Source organism: Amblyomma americanum, chromosome 1 (assembly GCF_052857255.1).
Source record: "Amblyomma americanum isolate KBUSLIRL-KWMA chromosome 1, ASM5285725v1, whole genome shotgun sequence".
In the NCBI taxonomy this organism is placed as follows: Eukaryota; Metazoa; Arthropoda; class Arachnida; order Ixodida; family Ixodidae; genus Amblyomma; species Amblyomma americanum.
Window position 1 is genome coordinate 341,313,693 of NC_135497.1, and position 22,996 is coordinate 341,336,688.

General features: G+C 46.9%; 1 protein-coding gene and 1 pseudogene across 1 annotated transcript; both read right to left on the minus strand.

The window, feature by feature from the left end:
* The window catches only part of LOC144116475 (uncharacterized), a 65,656-nt pseudogene extending 58,224 nt beyond the window's left edge, over nt 1-7,432 (minus strand).
* Nucleotides 7,433-13,582: 6,150 nt separating this feature from the next.
* Nucleotides 13,583-22,338, minus strand: LOC144099768 (uncharacterized). Its single transcript, XM_077633018.1, has 3 exons — nt 21,963-22,338; nt 19,232-19,456; nt 13,583-13,621 (listed from the first exon to the last, which is right to left on the minus strand). Exons 1-3 carry the CDS (start codon nt 22,203-22,205, stop codon nt 13,595-13,597), a joined length of 495 nt encoding a protein of 164 aa, XP_077489144.1. The 5' UTR covers nt 22,206-22,338; the 3' UTR covers nt 13,583-13,594.
* Between the last annotated feature and the right edge of the window lie 658 nt (nt 22,339-22,996).

The window sequence follows — 22,996 nt, forward strand, 5'->3', positions numbered from 1 at the left end:
AACTTTCTGTTTGGAGCTTAGTTTCACCTTTTTCCCCTCAATTTTGTCTTTGGCTAGAAATATTTGCAATTTGCAGTTACTTTGGGCGTTGCGATTTTTTAGGATTCGGCGGTGTTAGAACATCTGTTGCATATGTAAATTTTGTGAGATTTCTTTATTTATGCCAATCATGAGGTGCCCAAACTGCTTTCCCAAAGAAGCGTAAAGGTTTGGACGAGTTGGCCAGAAATGCTTAACGGAATAATGGCGCAGATCAAGTGACAGGACAGCAGGAGAGCACAAACACAATAAGCGACAACTTACAACTTTATTGCTCGGCTGCCAATATGCCGAATTTATGCCAAGCAACACGCCCAAACTGTGAACAATAATCAAGCACTGACGCACATGGACGCGATGTGCGAAGCGGAAAATCATGATATCGCACAAGGCAAACAACATGACGAATGCACTAAGCTCTAGCGCAGCACGTGGAACATCCCTGTCTCAAATGACTAACTGGAAAAAACAAGAGGTAAAAGACGGTAAAGAGGTAAAAGACAGTTATTCATTTGAGACAGGGATGTTCCACGTGCTTCGGTAGAGCTTAGTGCACTCTTCATGTTGTTTGCCTTGTGCGATATCATGATTTGCCGCTTCGCACATCTCGTCCATGTGCGTCACTGTTTGATTACTGTTCACAGTTTGGGCGTGTTGCTTGGTACAAATTCGGCATATGGGCAGCCAAACAATAAAGTTGTAAGTTGCCGCTTGTGTGTGTTTGTGCTCTCCTGCTGTCCTGTCACTTGATCTGCGCCATTATTCCGTTAAGTATGCTTTCCCTAGTTTAATTTATTCATATTTCAGACTGGCGAATATTTTTTGACACGGCCTTTCATATGTCCTGTGAAACACAAATTTCTCGCCATACCTTTAGCAGTAGCAGTAGCACCTGGGTTCCTGTGTTTTTTCCACGAAACGTGTCTAAGCGTAATGACCTGCGGAAGTATCGACAATTTATCTCTATGTGGCCACCTGAGGAATGTATACCTGCCAACGCTGATTGGTCGTGATATGTGCAATGAACCTGTCAACATCTGTACGGCTCATTTTCAAATCACTACGGTACTGATTACAGCTATATGAGAGTTCAAGTCTAATGTGGACACAAATATACCTATCTACGCCGCTTCTATGATGGTTGCCCGCCAATGTGGTATCAACGTAGAGGACTGGCACTGCGGCGGGCCGGCCGCCCGGCGCTCATAGGCATGTTGCCAGTATATGGCAACAAAATGTTTGGCTAAACTTAACTGCGAACTTACGCTCAGGACATAGCACCAAGTGCCTTGCCGTCATGAATGAGTCTCTAGGGCTCAACTTCGCGCGTATAGGCATATACTCAGCCTTTTAGTCACCACGGAGGTAGAATGTCTCAAGTTTTGTTCTCCTTAGCGTGAGCTTGTGGGTTGGAACCTCAACCCCACCAGCTGGATTGCAGTAACGTCCAGACGCGACAATTCCGTTGTATTTGCGTTGTCTCAAGTGATAAGCTCAGGGTATTGTAATTAATGCAAGCCACCCACTGCATACTTACAGCAATAAATTGGCCCACCCGCTCACTCACTTTGTGAATGCAGTTGCCGTGCGCTCCAACGTGTTGTAACCCGATGCCATGCAGGAGGCGATTCTACGTCTGCATGGCTGTACAAAACCGCCGCAGGTACTTTGCCGCACCCCTTCTGATCTGCAAGCTAGCTTCGTGAAGTTAGCCGTCGTACCTCGAACAACCGTTTTCGTTAAGGATATGACGCGATATCTGATGGGTTAATGCAGATAATGTTGAAATGGTATTTACCTGATTTGCATTCATAGATTCCTATGAGTCCTGATATACTATCTGGTGCAGTGGTGGAGTTATGCGGTGGGCCACCTTCAGGCGCTCTTATCGGTTAAAAAGCACACACACACACACACACACGCACGCACACACAGACACACACGCGCACACACAGACACACGCGTGCGCACGCACACACACGCACGCACGCACGCACACACAAGCACATACATGCATGCACACACACACACACACACACACACACACACGCACGCACGCACGCAAACGCACACAGGTAACAAAGCAAGTGATGCTCCGTAAATACTTCCTCCAACCTTTTTGCGACATTCTTAACAGCAGAGGTAGTAAACATTTACACTACCAGTGTTTTAAAGATGATGGTTCAACGCGCTCGACTTTTTACAGACGAAAATACAGAACACAGAACGCGAACCATTTTGTCATCTTTTCGTTTTTTCTCATTTTTGTATTTACGAATTTCTTATGTAAAAAGTTAAGCGCGTTGAACGATTATGAACAACTAAGGGCCCAATTCTCGCCATTTTAGCAATATTTTACAAATTTAGTGGCTCATTACTATTAGTAACTTCTGGTTAATTATAAAGAGAAAGTTATAAAGACAAAATACAGAGACAAGAGCATGAAATTATGAGCTTCTACATTTAAATATTATCAGCATCGTGTACAAAGTGTATTTACAGCTTGTGCAATCATTGGTTCCCAAATGGTTGCGGAATCTCAACCTGTGGGACATTTGTACACGAACAGAAGGCATCTTGCCTTCTTTTACGAGGCATATAAATACCGCAGAATCGAATATTATGCGCCGGTGAAGTGATAGTGTTGGCCATTTGTTAGTCTTTGTCATTTATTGTCTCCTTCTCTACAGTTTTGTATCTGGCTTGGCGGGTGTCTTCATCGATGTCATTGACGCCTATGATCCCCAGATCGCCCCAGATTAGAATTGGTCTCAACACGAGTGTTTGTCTGCTATCCAGCACATTACTTTTTGCTCTGGCTTATGTCAGGCTTTCGACTTTGAAAATGTGCTCAATTTTGTTAGCTTTCTGATGCAGAAAAAAGTATTAAGCCGCACGAGAATATCATACTGACACAAGGACATCGGAGATTTACTACGCTTTCTTTTGTAGACACCACGACCTTTATTTTCAAGTGTACGATGAACAATAATCAAATCATTTGCGTTCACTGGATGCTCCTAAAGTTTTCGCTAGTATGGAAATTAAGTTACTCGGGGACCTGAACTAAAAGTCTGCGGTCTAAAATATACTACGCTTCAAGTAGCCAGCTGCTGAAATGCATACGTGTAGTGCCGTGTTTCATTCCCGTCTGTAGAACGAAACTAGCGTCAGTAAAGAACCATTTATGCAATCTTTTCCTTTCATGAATTGTAAGCGCTCACGTGGCGACGGCGGTGGCCTATCATCTACGTCACGTCTCCTCGCCTGTATTCGGTGTATGAGTGCCAGTACATGTTTTGATTTTTTTTGGTTGTTGAGGACTTTAAGCCAATTCAGGGGATGAGGTAAGGATGGGGAATGAAGAGGGGGCTGAGTAGTTCGGCGGCGGGCCCTCTGCCCACGCTAGATGACCTTAAAGCTTTGCAGGGGGCTAGTCGGTCGTACATACTGAGACTGGGGAGCGCTACAATCAAGACAAGGGGACAACACCACAATGGTGTTCTTATTGTGGAGTTGTCCCCTTGTCTTGATTGTAGCGCTCCCCAGTCTCAGTCCACGACCTTCAAGGCGCCGACCACAATGAGAAGCTATAGTTCCGATTTTGAGCCCTGCAGAGCTTTTTGTTTGCGGTGGTGTCCCACGCATCAGGTGGAGCCTATGAGGGACGAGCATACCAGTGTTCGCGCAAGAACTGGTTTAATGCACGGGATGAACTGTGAGATCGTAAGCCATGTTTCAGCCTGCGCCCGACTGCCAGAGATTTCAACGTGTAAGGCGGCTGCGGCACAAGGCCACCTGGGTCGGACGCGGACCACGGCACGCTTACGATCTGGCCGGCCATGTGGCGTCTTTCACTTCGCGCTTCATCAAACTACGGACCACGCTGAAAGCGTTTCGAAGTATGGCGGCGCCTAACGTACGAGAGTCCCGCCCGACAATTTTACCTCCTGCGTGGATGCACACAGACCACCCGAAAAGCATTTCTAGGCGTTGGACGGCACTAACCATGCGTTCTATCCGATGACAACGGTGTGGTACATTGGGCGAGGTAAGCTTTGTGTGCAAAGGTTGTCGCGCGTTGCTTTTCTGGGGGCTTCGCAGGTGCAGTTCTCGGTATCAAAAGAGCTGCAACGCCTTCAAAGAGTCGTTTTGTGGTCATCTCGTGAGGATATTCTGGATTTTCAAGCGGGTAAAATTTATCTCCGGTGCGATGCCTTACAAGTAAAGCGTTGGTCCTTGTGCATCTCCGCATTAGATATCATCCCAGATTTAGCGACAATGTTGTTGTTCATGTTGCACGAAATGGTAATTCATTACATGAGCAAATGAGCAAGTAACATCTAAGAGTCCTCTAAGACCTGCATGCTAGGAGAAGCTGGGAAAGGAATAGGGGTATCTGTCACAGAAGCACCCTGCATTTTGGTGTATGCAGCTTCGGCGGCGCGCGTCTTTTTACCAAATATTTGGTTTGCCATGTTTTTTATAGCTACTGCTGTCAACACTCGGCCGTGATCTCTGCCGATTTGGGCACAGCCGACAAGCCCGTAGACATTCCTCTTCAGTTTTTACTCAACAAAAGCAGCGGCAGTTGAAGGGGCAGCGGCGCTGTGGGATCAGCGTCTGCGCAATCAGCGTCAGCGCGCTGCATTGCCAATACTCCTACTTGAACCTTGACAGCCTGCATTCGAATTCGAACTCAAAGTTGTGCCTTTGATCGTGTTTTATTATACCGAGCATTCTCTTCGTTTGGACGAACGGACGGAAAAATTCTGCGCAAAAGGTGAAGTGAAAATGTGGCCTTTAAATGCATTTCTGCGTTATTATATAAATTATAAGAGAAACGCGCGGCTTAGCTTGTTGGAAAGGGACGTGTTACTAAGGTGACTATCCGGGGGCACCTGTAACTCTTCTTCATTTCTGTGGAGTAGAACAAATTTTGATCGTAGCAGACGTTCATAAACCAAGTAGAGGGCTTAAGACAAAGTATCGATGTATGGCATGGTGATGACTGTGACGAAAGTGGAAAAATTAGGGTGGTTGGAAACTTTTATTTGTGACCCTGCAGTTTTCCTAGCTTGAAGAAGATGAGAAAGGGAAGGAAAACCACTGCGGAAAGAAGTGTTGGTAAGATCAGGTCACATGAATGCTCAGCACAGCTGAGTGGCGATAGTTTTAGAGAGATACTGCATGTTGCCTTTGATCAGCCATTAGAGTCACGACGTACGCCAGTGGAACTGGCTCAAGTCAGCGCCCGCGAACACCACTTTCTGAGTGCCATCTGCCTAATAAGAGCCACTTCCCTTTCATCTCTTTTGATGCTTTTATTGTTCCTCTTAGAAAATGTAAAAACACCATAAAAGAAAGAGGGAGAGAGCCTACACGATCAGCGCTTTGCTAGACTTCAAGCAAATTCAATATCAATGAAAAGAAGCTAAGTTCTCTAAAGCGAAAAAAACAATTTAGTGCGAAAATCGGAGCAATAGAAAACAAAAATTTAGAGGGCGCTTTAAGCTTCGTCTTTAAGTGTGAGACGCGACAGCGTGTTGCAGCCTTGCCAAGGAGTCCACGGAACGCCATCGCCTGATTGGTGCGACACGTGGCCCGTTGGACAATTTAAGGAAAACACGCCTGTGTCACATATCGCGGTGGACACCAGAACCGGTCCCTAAGAGAAGGAAAATAAAATGAAAATTGGTTTTAAGATAAAGAAACGACACCTGTCTCGAAATTCTCGCTGGACACCCGTACTACGCCGTAAGGGAAGGATAATCTCTTTCCTTACGGCGCGGCTCAGGTATCCACCGACACGCGACATTTACTGCGCAAATTTTCGCTCACGGCCAACGCCGCCGACGGCGCCGGCTTTTCTACGACACGGGGCCCTTAAACACAAAACTGCCACGGCCTGTAGCGCTGTTCATTGTTCCTCCTTTCCACACGTCTCCTTCTCCGCTTTCCGTCTCATTCGCTGTGAGGCTTCAACGACGGTCGCCACTGAACCCACAGAATGGGCATAACAGGTGCACCCTATAACATCGGCACTTCTGTAATTGAAACCTCCCGCATGCAGTTTTGTTTGTGGAATTCACGTGCCGGTGCTCCTCTTAATTGTGTGGCCGAACTTTACCCATATTGGGTATTTATTTTCGGCACTGCTCGTTTTATAAATGGAAAAACGTGTCATCAATGACCAAAAATTGCCGTGCGCAAAAGCGCACAGCCAACGTTAGTCGCCGTGCTTGATATCGTAGTTGTGGTGCACTCACACCGCACAGGCGTCGCAGTGGATGGGCATGCGTTTTATGCACTGTCCCTGCAAGATTTTCTATTTGTTAGATGTGCAGCGGATGAGTTTTCGTTGTATTATCGAAAGCCTCCTTTCGAACACCACCCAACTCCCACACGTCTCATCCCCTCGTCTGCTGTTTCCCTTGCCTATTTTTCCTTCGCTTTCCGCCTGACGCTTGTACATTGTGACAACATCGCGACGCCCGCCACGAAGGCAAGGAATGAGGCATCAACTGCTGCGCTTTAAAACAGCTGGCTAACAGATCAAGACCAGCTGAAACTAGTGTCGCACTGGCATAGTTGTTTCATTGTAAGCTGCTGTTTTTGCTTGCAGCTGAAATGCCCATTACCTTGCTACCAGCCAGAGCACTTCCTGACCTTTGAGTTTGCAGTGCGCAGCAGATTGCTTCGGTATGTCGCAATAGAATACGCGCAGGTGAACGGGTTTGTCATTTCTTTCAGCAAAGTTATCGAGCAATGAACGGAGGAGCTCGTGTAAACAGTAAATGCATAAATGATATTTCGTGGCCTTTAACACTGCATTGGATGCCTAGAATTGTAAACAGTTCGGTCTAGAGTTAAACTGGAGATTAATGTATGTTTTTATTGCTTACACAAGAAATTCTTTCAACATTGCTAGGCAGCCTGTCGCTGATTGTTTTCGCCCACGTAGTAAAAGCGGATGTGCCTTGTATTTCATATGGTTTTTGTGAAAGAAAAACAGAACTTTGATTGCTTTGCTCCCGTGCGAATAATTTCATGATCTCTTTAGTGCTTTATAGGATAGAATGGTGAAGGGTGACCCGGGTAAACTTTAAAAAAGTAATCAAAATAACCGCACTCAGCTATAAAAAATGAGGCCCGAATATTTTTCTTCGGATAATTGTAAGCTTATCTCCAAGCTGTAGATCCATTTCTTGCTTACCACTTGATTAAAGCATGCTTTTATTACGTTTGCCGTCCACACAGAATTCGAGGCGTGACCGAAAGATGCACATAGAGCAAAGCATGTCCTTGCGCTCTTTGCGCTCCACGCATCTCCAACTCACGGAGGGGAGACTCTCCTGCTGCCAACCTTGACAGTGGTGGCACCCGTCACCATGACGACACTGCTTCTGCTGCACTTATGAAAGCGTCTGGCCGGAGCAGGATCATCGTCGAACTGGACATCTTGCTTGTGAGCTGCTGGGACTTCTGTGGTGTGGTGGCGTGAGTTTCACCTGTTGTATTCCTCTCTATTGAAGCCCTCAACAGTTACCAAAAAATGCTGGTGATAACACTTGACAGTTTGCAGCCACTTGCCGCCCTCGTACCCTTTTGAAGCCTTTACGCGGCTTGGCCCTCCTGTCACCAAGCGGCGTCACTAGTTCGGCGTCAATACCGAACCTGACAAAAATCCAGAGAAATAGGGGTCATTGATAGGAAATTTCTTTGAAAAACTTTTATGACACCAGTGAAACTCTGCAATATGTTCCCAATTTCCTACGCTCCACACAGCGCCTTCGGCGGCAAAATGGCTAAGGTACCTTACACTGTATGGGCATGCCAGTAAAATCAAGGTATTGCTAGAATCCGTGACCCAGCAAGTCAGGACCGGTAGGCGCCGCTGTCCAGCTAGCTGGCAGACGACAACCTTTAGCTGGCAAGAGCAGCTGCAAAAGCTAATGGGCTCCAGGATTTAACGCCCACCCAACTAACCTTGATTTATTCTGTTCATTATATGTTTCTTTCCGCACACATTAAGTGACTTGTTGTTGTGCCGTTGCAGAATAGCATATACCCAGGAGGGAAATTGGTATCGACATGTAAGCGAAAAATAGATAAGGGAATATAAAAAGAGAGGCAAGAAAGCCCTACTCGTCAAAAAAGACATTAAATTTGGAATGACGAGAAAAGGCAGGGGCGGGAGCGGATTCGACACATCTACGAGGGAAACGTTTTACAGGCAGTAAGAATTTGAAAAATCGGAGCGAACTATCGTGTTTCTTTCGCCCAGATGAGTAGCCCGAATCTAAATTTGTTCACTCTATTCACCGAATGGCTTGCATGTGAACCGCCCTTTACACTCGATCTCGAAAGTTGGTGGTAACCTAGCTGTGGGGCTTCAGGTTCCCCGCGATTAAGGGGCATCATTCTTTCTTCTTTTATAGAAAGAATAAAAGCTAAGGCAATTGACTCACCCTCCCTCTGTTGGCAGAGCAGAAAATTAAAAGGCTGTCAGTGATGGAGAATTATCGGTTTCAACTTTCAAAATTACAGAACAATTGACTTACACGAAGTTGCTTTCCGACAAACACCCTCGTTCACATACTGGTTTTCACTTCCTGCTCTACCCACAACCGGGGTTAGCGTGAAGAGAGATGAGTCAGTCGCCTTCCATTGTAATCTTTTCAGAAATGGAGAAGGGTATTCACCTTAATGTATGCAAACCTGAACTCCAGACGATTCCCATCAGTTTTGGAAAACGGGAAAACGCCTCCGCGACGAGAGGCGGAGCCGGTGTGGCCGGGCCGGCAGAGGCTGACGCGCTCGGAGCGAAATCGAAACACGCTGCAAGCTGCCGCTGGTTTGGTCGGGGTGCGCCGAACCCGCCGATCGCGTCGGCGGTCAAACGACGTTGGAGTGTAGAGGGTCTCTCTGTGGCCAACGTGATTTCGCTGTGCCGCTCGCGCTCGTTAAGGCGCAATCACACTAGCGGAAACTTCCCGCAGCGGCACAGCGTCAACGTCGATGCTGCGTCGCAGCTCCTCGGAATGACGCTCACATGGCGCGCGTTTTCTCGCTGCGGTTGTCTTGGAATGCAGAGAGAGGAGGCGTTGAGGGATGACCCAAACGAGCAGAAAGAGAAGGGGATAGTCACGTGACACCAGAGAAGACTGGAAAGCGCGCCCTTTTCTCGCGTCGTCGTCTTGACCGTCTGCTAGCTCTCTTCCCGTCACCCTTTTTGTCACGAGGATGGCTAGATCGAACGATGAGCTGTTGGCAACGGTAAACGTACTTATACTTGTTTGTTCGCTGCTTCTGCACCGTCTCAATTCGCATGTTCATGCCAGCAAAGCAGCCGCCGAGTGCCCGGCCGGCCTTACACGCGCAGCCTCCGCCTCCGCCGACGGGGGCACTGAACTGGGACCGACGTCACGGTTCACGGTCGGCGCCCATTGGCTGTTCTCGTCAGCGGCACGGGAAAAATAGCTACCGGATTCATCGCGCTGCGGGACGGCACAGCAGTCTGCCTGCGGGAGAAAAACCGGCTTGTGCGGGAAGCGGCGCGCGGAAAACGTCCTGCGCTGCGCGTTGTCCTGCTAATGTGAGCGCGCCTTTATGTTGGAGTAAAAACACGTCCCGCGTACTACCGCGAGGGTCCAGCTTTACATCGCTGAGATTGCTCACCGCTTAAGAACAAGTTGCTTCGAGGACGCGTTCATGCAACTGCCCTCATCCGACGTGCTTTACAAACAACGTTGGTGACGGCACCATCTTAAAGCTGTAAATTAAATAATATGCCACTTCGTGTTTGAGAAATGAAGAAATACAGAAACCTTGATCCGTGCAAGTTTAAAAAACAAAGGTTCCGGAACTCAATTCTGAGCTCACATACATATATTTCTTCTGGCTGCCACTTTGAGCATTGCAACATAAAAAAGATTCATCATTGTTATTGTTTTCAGTTTTGTTGCTAAAGGGAAAGTTACAGCTAGAGTGGTAAGTTATAATCAGCAACTCTGGAAAGGTATAAGCAGCAAAGCTTCTTTTAAAAGCTTTTTCCTCTTATAAGACATCTTTCTTTAACTTCCACATAGAAAAAAGATGTCTTTTTGATCAACTGGAACTACCGCGCTTCAGAATTTACTTCTTATGAAAAAATAAAACAGCGTTTTTAAATAAAAAGAACCCGCTAGCATAGAGATATTACGCAAGTGCAAAACAATGCCGCAGTATTGCTTTGGACTCCAACATTTCAGTCACAAAACCCATAGTGCCCTCTAGGAGAAATCCCAGGAAGCATTTTTCCGTAATATTTGGTATAAAAAACGAAACACAGTTCTCAACACTGACAAAAAGGGATAAAAAAGGCGCAAATTTCACGAAACAGACCAAACGTCCAGCAGCAGGTACTTCAAGGGTGCAAATTTATTCCATCCCTGATCAGAGGGGTTAAAATTCGAAGTTACCCCTTTCCTACCAATTTCTTACACTTTTTTTAGAGTGCACTGCAGAAAGAAAAAGAAGAATAAATTTTGTGGAAACTGAATATTTTCTATTGCATACAGTGCCTAAGCAGTTTTTGGCTCTTATTTTTTCAGAAACTAAATAATCGCGAACATTGTTGAAAAAATGCAGTCCATCTAAATGATAAGAGAACTTTTGCCAATAACAGGAGTCCCGCCTACAAGAACAGGCAATATTAGTTTCATGAGCCTCAACGTGCACATGAAGGATAAAATAACAAAGCCCGTGTTTAGCCCACAGAGAGCAGTAAAAGTGCAGGCAACAGATATGGTGGGCCAGTCAACAAACGTTACACACCTTGATATCGATCGGAAATGAGGGTAAAAAAGGCGGGCTCTGAGAAAAGCTAATTGACATTAGCAATCGGGAGCTTCGGCATAGTCAGCTTAATGATATTTAGGTCAGTTTCTAAGGGTGGAAGAGGGCAGAAAAAAATATACGATAAAAAAGGCTTCGATGTCACGACGTACCCAATTTAGGCAAGGCTTAATTAGGTGGCCTGCGCCACTGTTTCGGAGTGTACTGTACTCATTCGCGGTCTTACGTGAGACTACGCCTTGTAGGCATAGCGACATGAATATTTCCCTTTATTAGCGAAGACAAGCTACGGAAACTGAGTCATTCGCTTTTAAAAGCTTTTTATTTGGAGACATTTTAGGTTCGTATGATACATTGTTATGGAAATGATTACATCAGTGAGGGATAATTTGTGAACAGTCTTAGACATGTAAGACAATTGTAATCCTAAAACGGTATACAGCTCCCTGCGCGTAATACTTTTAATGCGTTCACTCAAGAAAAGACTGATCATTCAAGTCTAAACAGACATGAGCATCTCGTGAATGCGCAGTTGATCATTGCAACAGCATTTAGAGCCTTTATCAAATAAATTGTGCAGCCCTGAGGGTTCACCTCTAGGTCATGCTGTGCGGCTTGTATCGTCAGTGTTACAAATCTCTCGACAATGAGATAAACTCTCATCCTCGCCTGTCGAAAGCTTAAGATTTGGTTCAGTGCTACAGATCCCTGGTGCTTAGCGCTCGTAGAAGTGACTGCCTCTGATCGACTGATGCGTTCAAAGAGTTAAATCCGCTTCTCCAATGAAATCTCATATGGGCAATTTGGTACAGCCTACAAATTTACGTGGCAGTAATTTTCGCTTCGCATTTCTTATTCTGTCTTGAAGGACTTTAGGCCACTCTCACCATTTCATCCATTCGCGATTTGATCAGCGATGAACTCAAATTCCAACCTTGCCAGGTATGCCGTCTCGAGTCATGTCAGTCCTTCTGTAATAGCTGTGTTCCAGGCATTTACCTACTGCTAACGGCCCCTGCCTGCTTCAGCATGCATATGAACAGACTTAATTACCTACATTCTCAGAACACGGAGAGCAACGGAACGTCGTCTTCAAAAAATGTTTTCGTTCTGTGAAAATTTCTAAGGACCAACGACCAATAAACTCCAACGACCATAAAACTCGATTTCAAAACACCATCTCGAGAGACCCTTCTCACGTTCTAACCGTATTTGTCGACTCGTAACTGACATTTGCGATGCTTTAGGGTGCTGATGAGGCAAATTGAACGTAATTCACGAGGCGTGGCAAGCAGCGCTAATTTTTCATTATAAATGAGGCCACTTCTTCGTAGTAGACCCTTTGGCCAGAGTATGAATAAAGCTGCGGAAAAAAAATCGGCCTTAATAAAGCTAGCCTAAAAGCCAATGAAGCACACACGACTCAAGAAAGCGAAACAAAGATTGAAATGAAGGGCAGGTGAGGAGGACCGTGCGAAAGTGTTCATCCTATGCCGCACATGCCCTATCGTCTTACCTGAGTACTACTCCGGGTAAGATATTGCAGGGCAAGGTGTTCCGCGTACCCACGAAAAGGCTTGTAACGTCGGAAACCGCCCATGCGTTTATTGTATATTGTAGCCAATGGCGCTGATAGACGCAGCGCTACAGTGTGCTCAATTTTCTTTCTATGAACGCGAGCTCTGCGGATTTATAATCATCTAGACGGCTTGCAAAAGGCTTGCGATATAGAATTTGGCGCAGATGTCTCGCGTATTCAATGACTTCGCTGCGACGACTTGTGGATTGCAGAGATAACACCCTCCTTTGGGTGTGTTATCTGTGACTACAGTGCTTTTGTGATGTCATCGACAGAGAGCCATCGGCGTGCGCTTACAAGGGCACCGACATGGGCGTGCTGCGAAGCAGTCTTTTTATTAGGTGCTGAAGCCCTCATGGTAAGCGGTGACGTCGTACAGCTTTGTCCAAACTGCGCAGGGTCCTTTGTAGCGCGACCCACCGGCCCAACTCGACCACCAGAGCAGCGGAAAGCCTGTAGGTGAATTTGAGACTGGAGCTGTCAGCAGCCAGGCGGCACATGTGAAATAGCACTGATCTACTTCTACACTTGAAAGAAGGCTCGTGACAATTTCACGTTTGACTTCTCTGCATACCTTTTCTTTTTTTAAACTGCTTTCTTAGAACTGATTCCGGAGGCTGTGTGGAAAAGTAGCTTTTTGGCGTTATCCAATGTCGTAGCCAAAGGCGCAGAAGTAGGCGGCGCTACAGTGTGTTTAATTTGCTGTCCGTAGTGAAGAAATTTTTGAATTGTACGATTTTAAATTTCAACAAAAGGGTGTGGCATTCTCTTGTGGTGCGACTAATAAATTGCCAATTTGGCGTACACTATGGAGAAAATGTTGCAAAATCTAATATTGCTGAGGCAATTGCGTTCATTTTTAGCAGTTATTAGCACAGAAAATTTTCATATGTTGTTGCTGCTTGATTGAGAGCAACAAAGCGAACAAAATGCATGTGCGCATTGCGATTCAAACATGTTTTCTACATATTTACAAAATGTGTAATGTTACCATTTATTAATCTTTTGAGACATCTGATAGGCAAATGCGTCACTTTGAATTAGGTAAATTTGCAATAAAAACACGTAAATTTTAACACAAAATAGAAGGTTTCGAAAAAAATTGCTCCAAAGTACCGCCTTCACCATACAGGTGGTTCACGGTGGCCCGGAAGCGGGAGCGATCTGCGTAAAAAATAAAAAAAAGCATGAGACGAAATAAGGAGGGAAACAAGCACTCCAAAATATTTCTTGGAAGCCCGGTTTACAACTTTCAGTTGTTTCGTGGCTCTAGCTTCTTGCCAAAATGTTTTTGGCCTCCAGGATTACTGCAGCGATGAATGACTGAAGCACATTGATACACATCCTTAAACACGCATCCCGTTGCCGTGGTGGCTGACTGGTTATGGTGCTCGGCTCCTGATCCGAATGACGCGCGCTCAATTCCGGCCGCGGTGGTCGCATTCGATGGGGACGAAGTGCCAGAGGCTCATGAACTGTGTGATGTCAGTGCATGTTAAACAACCGAAGGGAGTCGAAATTATGCGCAGCCCTACACTACAGTGTCTGTAGGAAAGAGACTGCTTACAGGTCCAGTAAGTCCTCAGCGACAAGAGGACACGAAGGCCCGTGAAAAGGCAGACAGTCACGTGACAGAGATGCTTGTGGCGTCGTCCGTTATTTTAAAACCTAAATCCGACGTCTAGTTCTCTCATCATGTTTCAACTAAATGTCTCTCTTAATTGGTGAAGACTATTCGGTGTTCCGACTAGTTACGTACTTTATATTACTCTTTCGTCGACAACGCAGTACTTTGCAAAAGACAGCCTTGTTTTAGAGCTCAAGATTATCGCTGCCGGAGGCATTGCACGAATCATCCGAATACGGCAAATTCTAGCTGATATAGTTTTAGCGGGTCTTGGGGCTAGTACTTCATGGTACAAGTTCTTGATGAATACGAGCAGGGCATTTCGCCATTGTGCGCACCAGTTACAACTCAAGATTGCGTCTTTCTACGCTATAAATGCAAGGAGCCTCACGACTCGAGTTTAAAGTGAAAAAACAATGCAATTAGAACTGTCACTGAATTAAGCCGCATACAGCAATCCCCGTTAGTGATAAGTGCTTATCAGGGCGAGGTTGTAGCGAGGATGTGATCGCCCCTGCTGATGTGATCCGCAGTTTCTTCCTCCTTCTGTACTCCTCGTTCGCACATTCTTGCGAATAGTGCAGATTATCGTCTGTATTGCCGCAGAGTATGCAATAGTAGTAAAATGCAGAGTATGCAATATTAGCAAAAGCCTCACAAAATGGTATGCGCAATTAATTTGAGAATTAGACCTCATACGCGCTATTCAGCGCCGAGTGGAAAGGCGCTACACACGGGCCAGAAGCTTAAGGGGCCTCAAAGTGGCGTGAAGTTTTTAGAGCAAAATCAAGGGACAAATGCACAGGCTGGCAGAAGAGCGCTGGAAATCTTATTACTCTCTGGATCTCCGAAAGACTATATACCTCTTTTGGCGGACGGTGCGGGGGCTTCGAACGCTTCCACAGCATCGACTCCCATTCTACGCGTTAGCGCCGCTCCAAGCTCGTCGCCAGATTGATGTAGCAACTGGTTTCTGCAGGATTATGGCGGGTGCAAAGAAACCCTCGAGTTGCCAATATGTTCCTCCTGCATCACGAACATCAGGGATGGATGTCATATTTACTGCTGAGAAAATAAGCGCTACTCTTGCGGAGCCGTGGGTGATCGTTAGTCTTCACCAGGGCCAGAAAGGTTCGATTTCCAGTGCCGTCTGAGACAACAAGTTTTCTAATTGCTCAAGGATTTCCCCCGGCCTTGTGCTCGGCTCTTCTTTGTTGAAATGCTTGGGACAAGAGTCGTAGAACAAACCTTTGCATTGATGGGCCAGTGATTTGTTAGGCCGCAAAACAAACCTAAAAAAGCCTTATGCGATAAAATCCCACTTCAAACCGAAGCCGTGGCCTTGAGAGAGCATCCGGCTCGAATTCAGGAGGTGCCGGATTCGATCCCGAGTGACGCCGGGCACCCACCGGTTTTCTAATTGGTGGAAGAACCGTAGTAATAGCCTAATGGTTGGCCATCCGCCTCGCGAGCGAGAGGTGCGGGGTTCGAACCCCAGTGGTGCTGGATGCCCACCGGTGATACAATGAGTACAACCTTCCCCTGAACTGGAGCTCGGCTCAATTAGGTTGTAATGTTTGGGAAATGGGTCTTTGACTCCAATTTGGGCCTTATTGCATCACCTATACTGCGCTGTGTCACCTTGGCGACGACGCGCGACGAGAGGTACTCCACCTTTACAATCATTCATGGCCCAACGGTGTTGCTAGTCCCCAGTTAAAATCCAGTCGGCTGATACCGCTACTAAAACTACGGAAATCCCAGCTTGAGCTCACATCACACAGGGCAATAGCTTTGGCCTAACGTCACTGACCCTGTGTCCCCAGATTAGCAAAAGAAACTCCAGAAGCACATGTGCGTGGCAGGTTTTCTCCATGTCAAAGGTGCTTACGATAACCTGACACATTAAAACACTCTTGATGTGCAAGAGCCTGTTTGAATTTGTGGCCAGAGTGTTCAGGTGGATCAAAAGGTATTCGACCAAAAGGCCATTTTTTTAATGTGTGAAGTTGATCCGACACCTGCTCATTACACCTCCCAGGGCGTGCCCCAGGGCGGAGTTCTGAGCCCTACATTCTTTAAGCCGACACTTATATCACTTCTAGAGAACCTACCAAATACCGTCCATATCTCTATGTGTACCGACGACGTCTGCATATCAGCCTCCACTCTGACGCTCCTGAAGGTGCGACCAAGATGTCAGCGAGCAGCAACCACAACTTCCTGCTGTCTCCAAGAGCATGGTCTTAGCATATCAGACGGGAAGCGGGCGTTATATACAGTGGCATATACACGCAAATGAATCACTCAATATCCTCTAACTATCGACGGCCCATCCATTGCCTATTGTACTTCTCATTGCTGTTTAGGGGTTATCATAGACAGCACAGGAGTTTATCATGCAGCCCGCATTGCAGTGTGAGCCAAACTCTATCCATCCTCTATTGAGATTTTTGTCCGGGAAATCACGCGGCTTTTCGGTTCAGGCAATGCTGCAGCGGCACGGAGTACTCTTCTTGGGATTTATGCGGTATAGTACTGCCGTGCTATCGTACACACACAAGTCAAATTTGCGTGCCCTCCGGACTGTAAAAGTCAGGCTCTTCATACATGCCTGGGTATCCCTCGCAGCTTACCAGCAGTTCAACTATTGCTATCAACAAGGGCGACCCACTTTCGACGCGTATAACATTTGACACCCTGCTGATACACGTACTTAAAGTAGCAAGGATTCCACAACGTCATCTCGTTTCAGTGACGGTACAGAGCCCATATGCAGCGTTTTGTATTGTAATAGGAGCCCACCAATTGTTCATCTCGTCACGGTTAATCCCGGCTGCACGGCCTTCCTCTGCGGTGTGGTGTCCGGGGGAGCCATGTATGCGCCTTACAATTCATAGGATAGCGAAAAAAACGAAGTTATCGACTCCGATCCTTGAGCAGCTGACACACAACCTATTCCATGCCAAATATAATGACCGCACGCATGTACATACACATGGCTCGATCTCTACTATTTCAGTTTGCGTCGTGGTCATTCCTACGAAGCAGGCCCGTATTAACCAAATAGTTTCTTATTGGACAACATCAACAGGGTCGGACTGGTCCACTCTTCGTATAGCTGCGCTGTACATCGGTGCATAAGCACCCCACAAATGAGCTGTGTTCTGCGATTCAAAAGCTGTCTACAATGTCTCAGTTCTGCTTTCCTCAATGGCGATCTCGAGAAAACCATAGCGGAGATGAGACGTCTTCAACGCCAGGCTCCGGAAGAAGGTCATGACGTCATCTTCCAATAGCTATCACGACAAGTGGAATCGTCAGGAAACGACGCAGCTGAGGGTAGGGGTTCATTGGCTCACGGCAGTACCAACAATCTCCGGATACCACTGACAAGAGCCGACACAGCGAGACATCTGGGAATGCCTGGGAAAAGTAAGATTTTAGAGTTATGGTCTGCCGCTGCAAACTGTGCATGCCGTTTGCTCCGCCTCGACCCCATACTTCAACTAAAACCTCCGGCCGGCTTCTCCTGCAGTGATGCTACACTTTTGTGTAGCCTTAGGCTGGGAGTGCCATTTACAAATGCCTACTCCTACTTAATCGCCAGGCAGGCTTTCATGCCTGTGAGAACAGCTGGCACGAAAAGACAATTGAGCACCGACTTTGTGAGTGCCCCCGGTTTGAACGTGAGCGTGTCCTCCTGGCTGGAATTCTCCGGCGCTTTGATCCTCGGCCCCTTAAATCCTCTGCCCCTGGACTAAACCTTCTTCGCAGAGGACAGCTGTGAAGGCGCATTTCAAGTTCTTGAAATAAACAGGACTGAGTTCAAGGTTGGAAACTTCCAGTCTGTGTGTCCCCTGTTAATAATTGCCTACGGACACGTGAAAAAGTGATCTCACTTTCCCCTTTCCCCTTTCTGCCTCTCCCTCTGTGCCCCTTCCCACGTGTAGTGTAGTATACTGGACGTCACCTAGTACACCTCGCTGCTTTCCGTTCATGTCCCTCTATCTTTTTCAAAGATAGTGCACATACTCAATGCCACTCGGCAATCTCATTGGCCTCCGCAGAAACTGAAATGCAAAATCGCGAATCACAATGGTTACGAAGCATTTTTTATCTTCACCTTAAATTCTGGAGACATCAGCTCTCAGTTTATGTCAACTGTTGATTGCTGACTTCGCCACACAAATGTTAAAAAAAATGATATCTGTGAGGACGAAACTTCCTAAAGCTGCTCACCCTTGATACCGGTGCAGCAAACACGACTGAGGCTGTCATCTACCAAAATCTAACTCCGTCTTTTGATATGTTTGCCTTAATTATACCCGGCATACTATATTTAAATTTAGACAAGTAGAGCGAACGACGAGATTCTGGGCATTTACACACTTTTCGCGTAGTTAATCACGACACTAGCATGAACCTACACTCTAACAGACGAATAAAGGCCCGTACGTGACTCTGGATTGAACGTAAACGCAATTAAGCATGGTTTAGAGCCTTCAACAGAATATAACCGACCAGAACACGAAAATGTGCTCCACATTGTTGAATCTTTCCGCGCTTCACTGGGCTTGAGAAGGAAATACATGTTTCATACTTTCTTTGGCTCGGCTCCCTCAGATTCTTAATAAAGTGACAGCCAGTAATACTAAATGGGGAGCTGTGAAGAACAGCGAGAAGCGCTCCCCAGAAAGCCACAAGCAGGTCTAAGTACAAGTAACACCTGCTGCTAGAGACAAGGAAGCAAGCAAACCACATCCTACTGAGACCCAAAGGTTCAAAATATACTTGAGTTTTGCTTTTCTATAGTGCTTATACCTAAGGAAATTACATTCTGCTGTGAAAAATGAATCTAAGTTTTTAAAGAACCCGGGGTCTTTGCTGTCGGCTATTCAGTCGAATAAGATACTCGAAACTGCGGTTCACAACGTGTCGGTGAAGCCGGCTAGTCAAACCTGGTTAAAATGTAGCATATGGGTCTGGCGCTTTTGCAACTGTTAGCAGAATGTGAGTTAGCCACTGGCGCTGATGGGCCACCAGCATGAGTGGAAGAGTTCTCAGGTGTTCTCTCTCGTAACTTTTCGGCTGTTAGTTTAAGGTCGTTATCAGAAGTGTGCAGGCGCCTGCGAGATGCCACTTACATAAGTGGGCGGGGAAACGCAGCCGAGATCACCGTGCGCCGAGTCCCGCTGGCCATTTCCGCCACTATCTCCCCACTGAAGCACTGCCAGAACCTTGGTAGTGGCGGCGGTGACGGAGGCGGTGCACGTCCAACCGACAACGCCTTCCGCGTAGGGGGACAGGCGGGTGGCCCAAAACAGACGTCGCTGTCCACGTATGCCGGGGAGCCGAGCCTGGGTGGTTGGCTGCAACAGGAACATTAATAGACGACGTCCACTAAAAGATTTCCGAAGACAAATGCAAAGCAATATCGGTATACCCGACAGCCGCGTGCTGAAAAGAGATTAGTCACTTATTACGCGCACAAAAGAAGGGCCTACGCAGTCACAATTTTATTTGAGAAGAACGTCCAGGTGGACAAAACATTAAAACTGGAATAACATAGGTAAGAATAACGATTAATAGTTGTAAAGTATTGTTAACTGCGCTACTAGGTAGATTTCCTTAGGCATGACTCATTAATGATGGGAGTAGATCAAACAGCGGTATCATTAAGTGACTTTGGCCGTAGTAAATGCAGCGGAGTGCCCATGTTTAACACTCTCGCAAGAGAAATTAGGAAAACCTACCCCGTACTCATAAAATTTGTCTTCTAAATGAGGAACTAACCGAGCGAAATAAACTTTGCTGACATGTCCCAAAGCAGTTTCATATTCACTATTACATAATTGTTCCCACCTGAGAGACATCGCTTTGCACATTCTTTTGCTGTAGAGCTATTAACGGTTGTCTCTTATCCCTTATCGTTTTTCTGTTTATAACTGACTTATTTCGTTGTCATCATTCTTCTTCTGCCATACTAATAGGAGCATATCCTCTCTGTCTTTGTACGAAATTACTCTTCCTAGGCGACACCTCTGAGCGATGTCATGTTTTTCATGTTCAAAATTTAGAACGTCAGAGTTGTCGGCACTATAAAATTTCTTTTCGTCCGCCACTTGAAAATGGTACTTAAAATTTTCTTCAGGTACACACATTCCTAGTCTTGTTCTCCGAAGGCATGCGCAGCGCTGGCTTTAATTCGCTCCACATCAAACGTCAATGGCACCTGACTTCTCAGATGTGTACATAACCTGTTGCAACTGCTCCGCTGGCCCCTCAAAACATAACTTGTGGCTTCGTCGGTTATTGATCGTGTTGCATGTCCGCATCACCCAGAATAATATTAGAATGGACACAGGAAGATAGGCATGTGCAAAAGTGCGCCGCAAGCGTTGCCTCCAAGCATTCCAAGGGATGCGATGACCACAAGTAGGAGTGCCTGAGTTGTCTCCCGCAGAGGGAAGTAGTGCAGGCCAGACCACGCACACCCCCCAAGCGGAAATTCAACGTTCAAAACACTGCCCACCATACTGCCGCCATACTTCGAGTACGTTGAACTGGATCTTCTGTTCTACAGCCTTGCGTTTCAGGGACGAAACACCATATATCTGGTTGCACTGGCTGTTCCGTGTCCATCAGCGAATTTGGTTCCCCATACCAAGACGTGTAGTTTCTGCGAGCCCATCAGAACCCATCAGAAATTCTGCCAGCCATTTCCACCCTTCAGAAGCCAGGACCCACCAGAAGCACACGCCGCATCACAACAAAAAGCCACGGCGAAGCAAATTTATAGATGGTATGGGACGCGATCAATATAAAAGCAAAATTGAAAAACTAAATGCGAAATCAATGCTTCTAGAGCAGATTTGTCGCATCGCATTGCATCACCACGCATTAGATTTTCTTACACGGATATTGTAGAATCGGAGCCATTACAACAAAACTTCATTTCTCTAACGTCTCAGAACTATTTCAAGTGTCTCGCAGACCACCCACTAAATGACTGCACTTCTAAGTTTGAACCTTGAAATAATGTCACCAAAATATCAGAAGAAAGCGAGTGATATTCGATGCTGGTTTCTTCCCATCAAAACTAGCAGCGTTTTAATTACTGTTGAACCTGGTTAGACAGCGAAAGCTATGGTGTATCGGGCAACTAGACGCGGCTTGGTTTTTGTAACTTTGCGTTCTGGATACTTGATAATCAACGGGTGCTCAGGAAGCTAGCAGTTAAATTAATGGTTTTTCGCGAGATGTTGACCACTCAATGAACGCTGTTTCCTATTGCTGCAGTGCCGCGCGTCTGCCACATCGTTGTCAGCGCTAATGTACGCAGGCCACAACTCTCTCTCACCACGGCCACGTACATCAAAGCGCAATTGAGGCATCCACTGACCCAGGGAGCCAGTTATGCGCCCCTCCTTTCCTCAAAATCACCGCAGTCTATATCGCTGTGAACGCCTATGCCAATGAACACAATGAACGCCGACATCCTACAGCTTAACTTCCGTGTTTCTGCTACAACAATATCAACGTCAACGCATGCAGCGCGCATCTGTCACTACCGCCACGTAGCTTAAAGCGCGACTGAGGTGTCCACTGAGCCAGGTGGCAGGCGTGCGCCTTTCCTTGCTAAGCGAAGAGTCTGTATCTATTGCAAGCCTATGATTCAAGCGTTGGTACAAGAGCGCGGTGACGACGGCTGCACGCACAGTTAGAGCGTAGTGACGTCATGGCGGTGACGTGAAGCAGCTCAGAGGCAGCGGCTCGCCCTCACCCTCCTCTCCCGCTCCTCACTTCAAGGCCATATGAAACACAAGCCGAACAAGCTACAGAAGGCAGTAGTAAAGCTTGCGCTTTAATACTCACCGGAGTAGCCTTCGATGTCAAAGCACCGCGGTGGTTGATGGGTAGACGTCTGACGGCCCTGACAGGCTGGGTGCTCTCCTGGACATGCAGCCGCCGTAGACATCGACGTGGAGCTCGACAGCAGTGGCCGGCACCACCTGCCTGTCCGCCACGTTTGCTGCCGCAGGGTCGGCCCGAGACGGCTAGGCCGCGGTAGAGCTCGAGGAGCGGTGGCCGCCCAGGTGACCGCTTTGCAGTGTCCATGTTGCGGACGCAGTCCCCGGGGCAGGAGCCCAGTGCTCGCTCGGCGGCGCCACGACAACACGGAGGAGTTGGGAGGCGCGGCGAAGAAGGCGACGATCCGTCTGAAGGACCAGGCGGAGCTGACTTCAGAGAGGCACAGTGCATGGCTACGTGTCGCGGATAAAGGAACGCTCGGTGTAGTACCTACGTTCGAATCGTCGAATACTAAATGAGGAAGGCGCAACTCGTGCGCTCGAGCGCTTCTGCTTCCTGTACTGCCTCCTCTTCTTCGTGGCGCTTTCCGCAAGGTGCAGCTCTGGCAGGAATTAGCGGTGCTCAAACGAGCGAATTGTTAAGAGACCCGACTACGGTACAGAATATAGTTTAAAACCGATAAGGCATTTTACAGGGTTTCGAAACTAGAAAGCTTGCCTGTTTAATGAAGTTGTCATCGAGCAGGTAACAATAAAACCTCAAAAAACTCTCAAGAAGCTGATATGCGTACAAATCGTAGATTTTGGACCTTTATTGTTGTGTTCAAAAGAATGTTCTTGTCGTGCTCTCGAGGTTTCTCGGATTGATGGTTCCCTCAGGAGAAAAAATAAATCGTGATTCGATTGCAAAGTAAGGGAGAACAACGCTAAAATGACTTATATTAAGCTAGTGCTCGTGATTCGCACAAGGTAGAGACCACGCACATTGAACCACAATCGCGTACAGAGCGGTCAGTGCCGCAGGTCAGAGAATGGCGGGTGGTCAGCCTAGTGTCATAGCATGGTTGGCTACGCTGCTCTTGACGGGCACAAAAACAG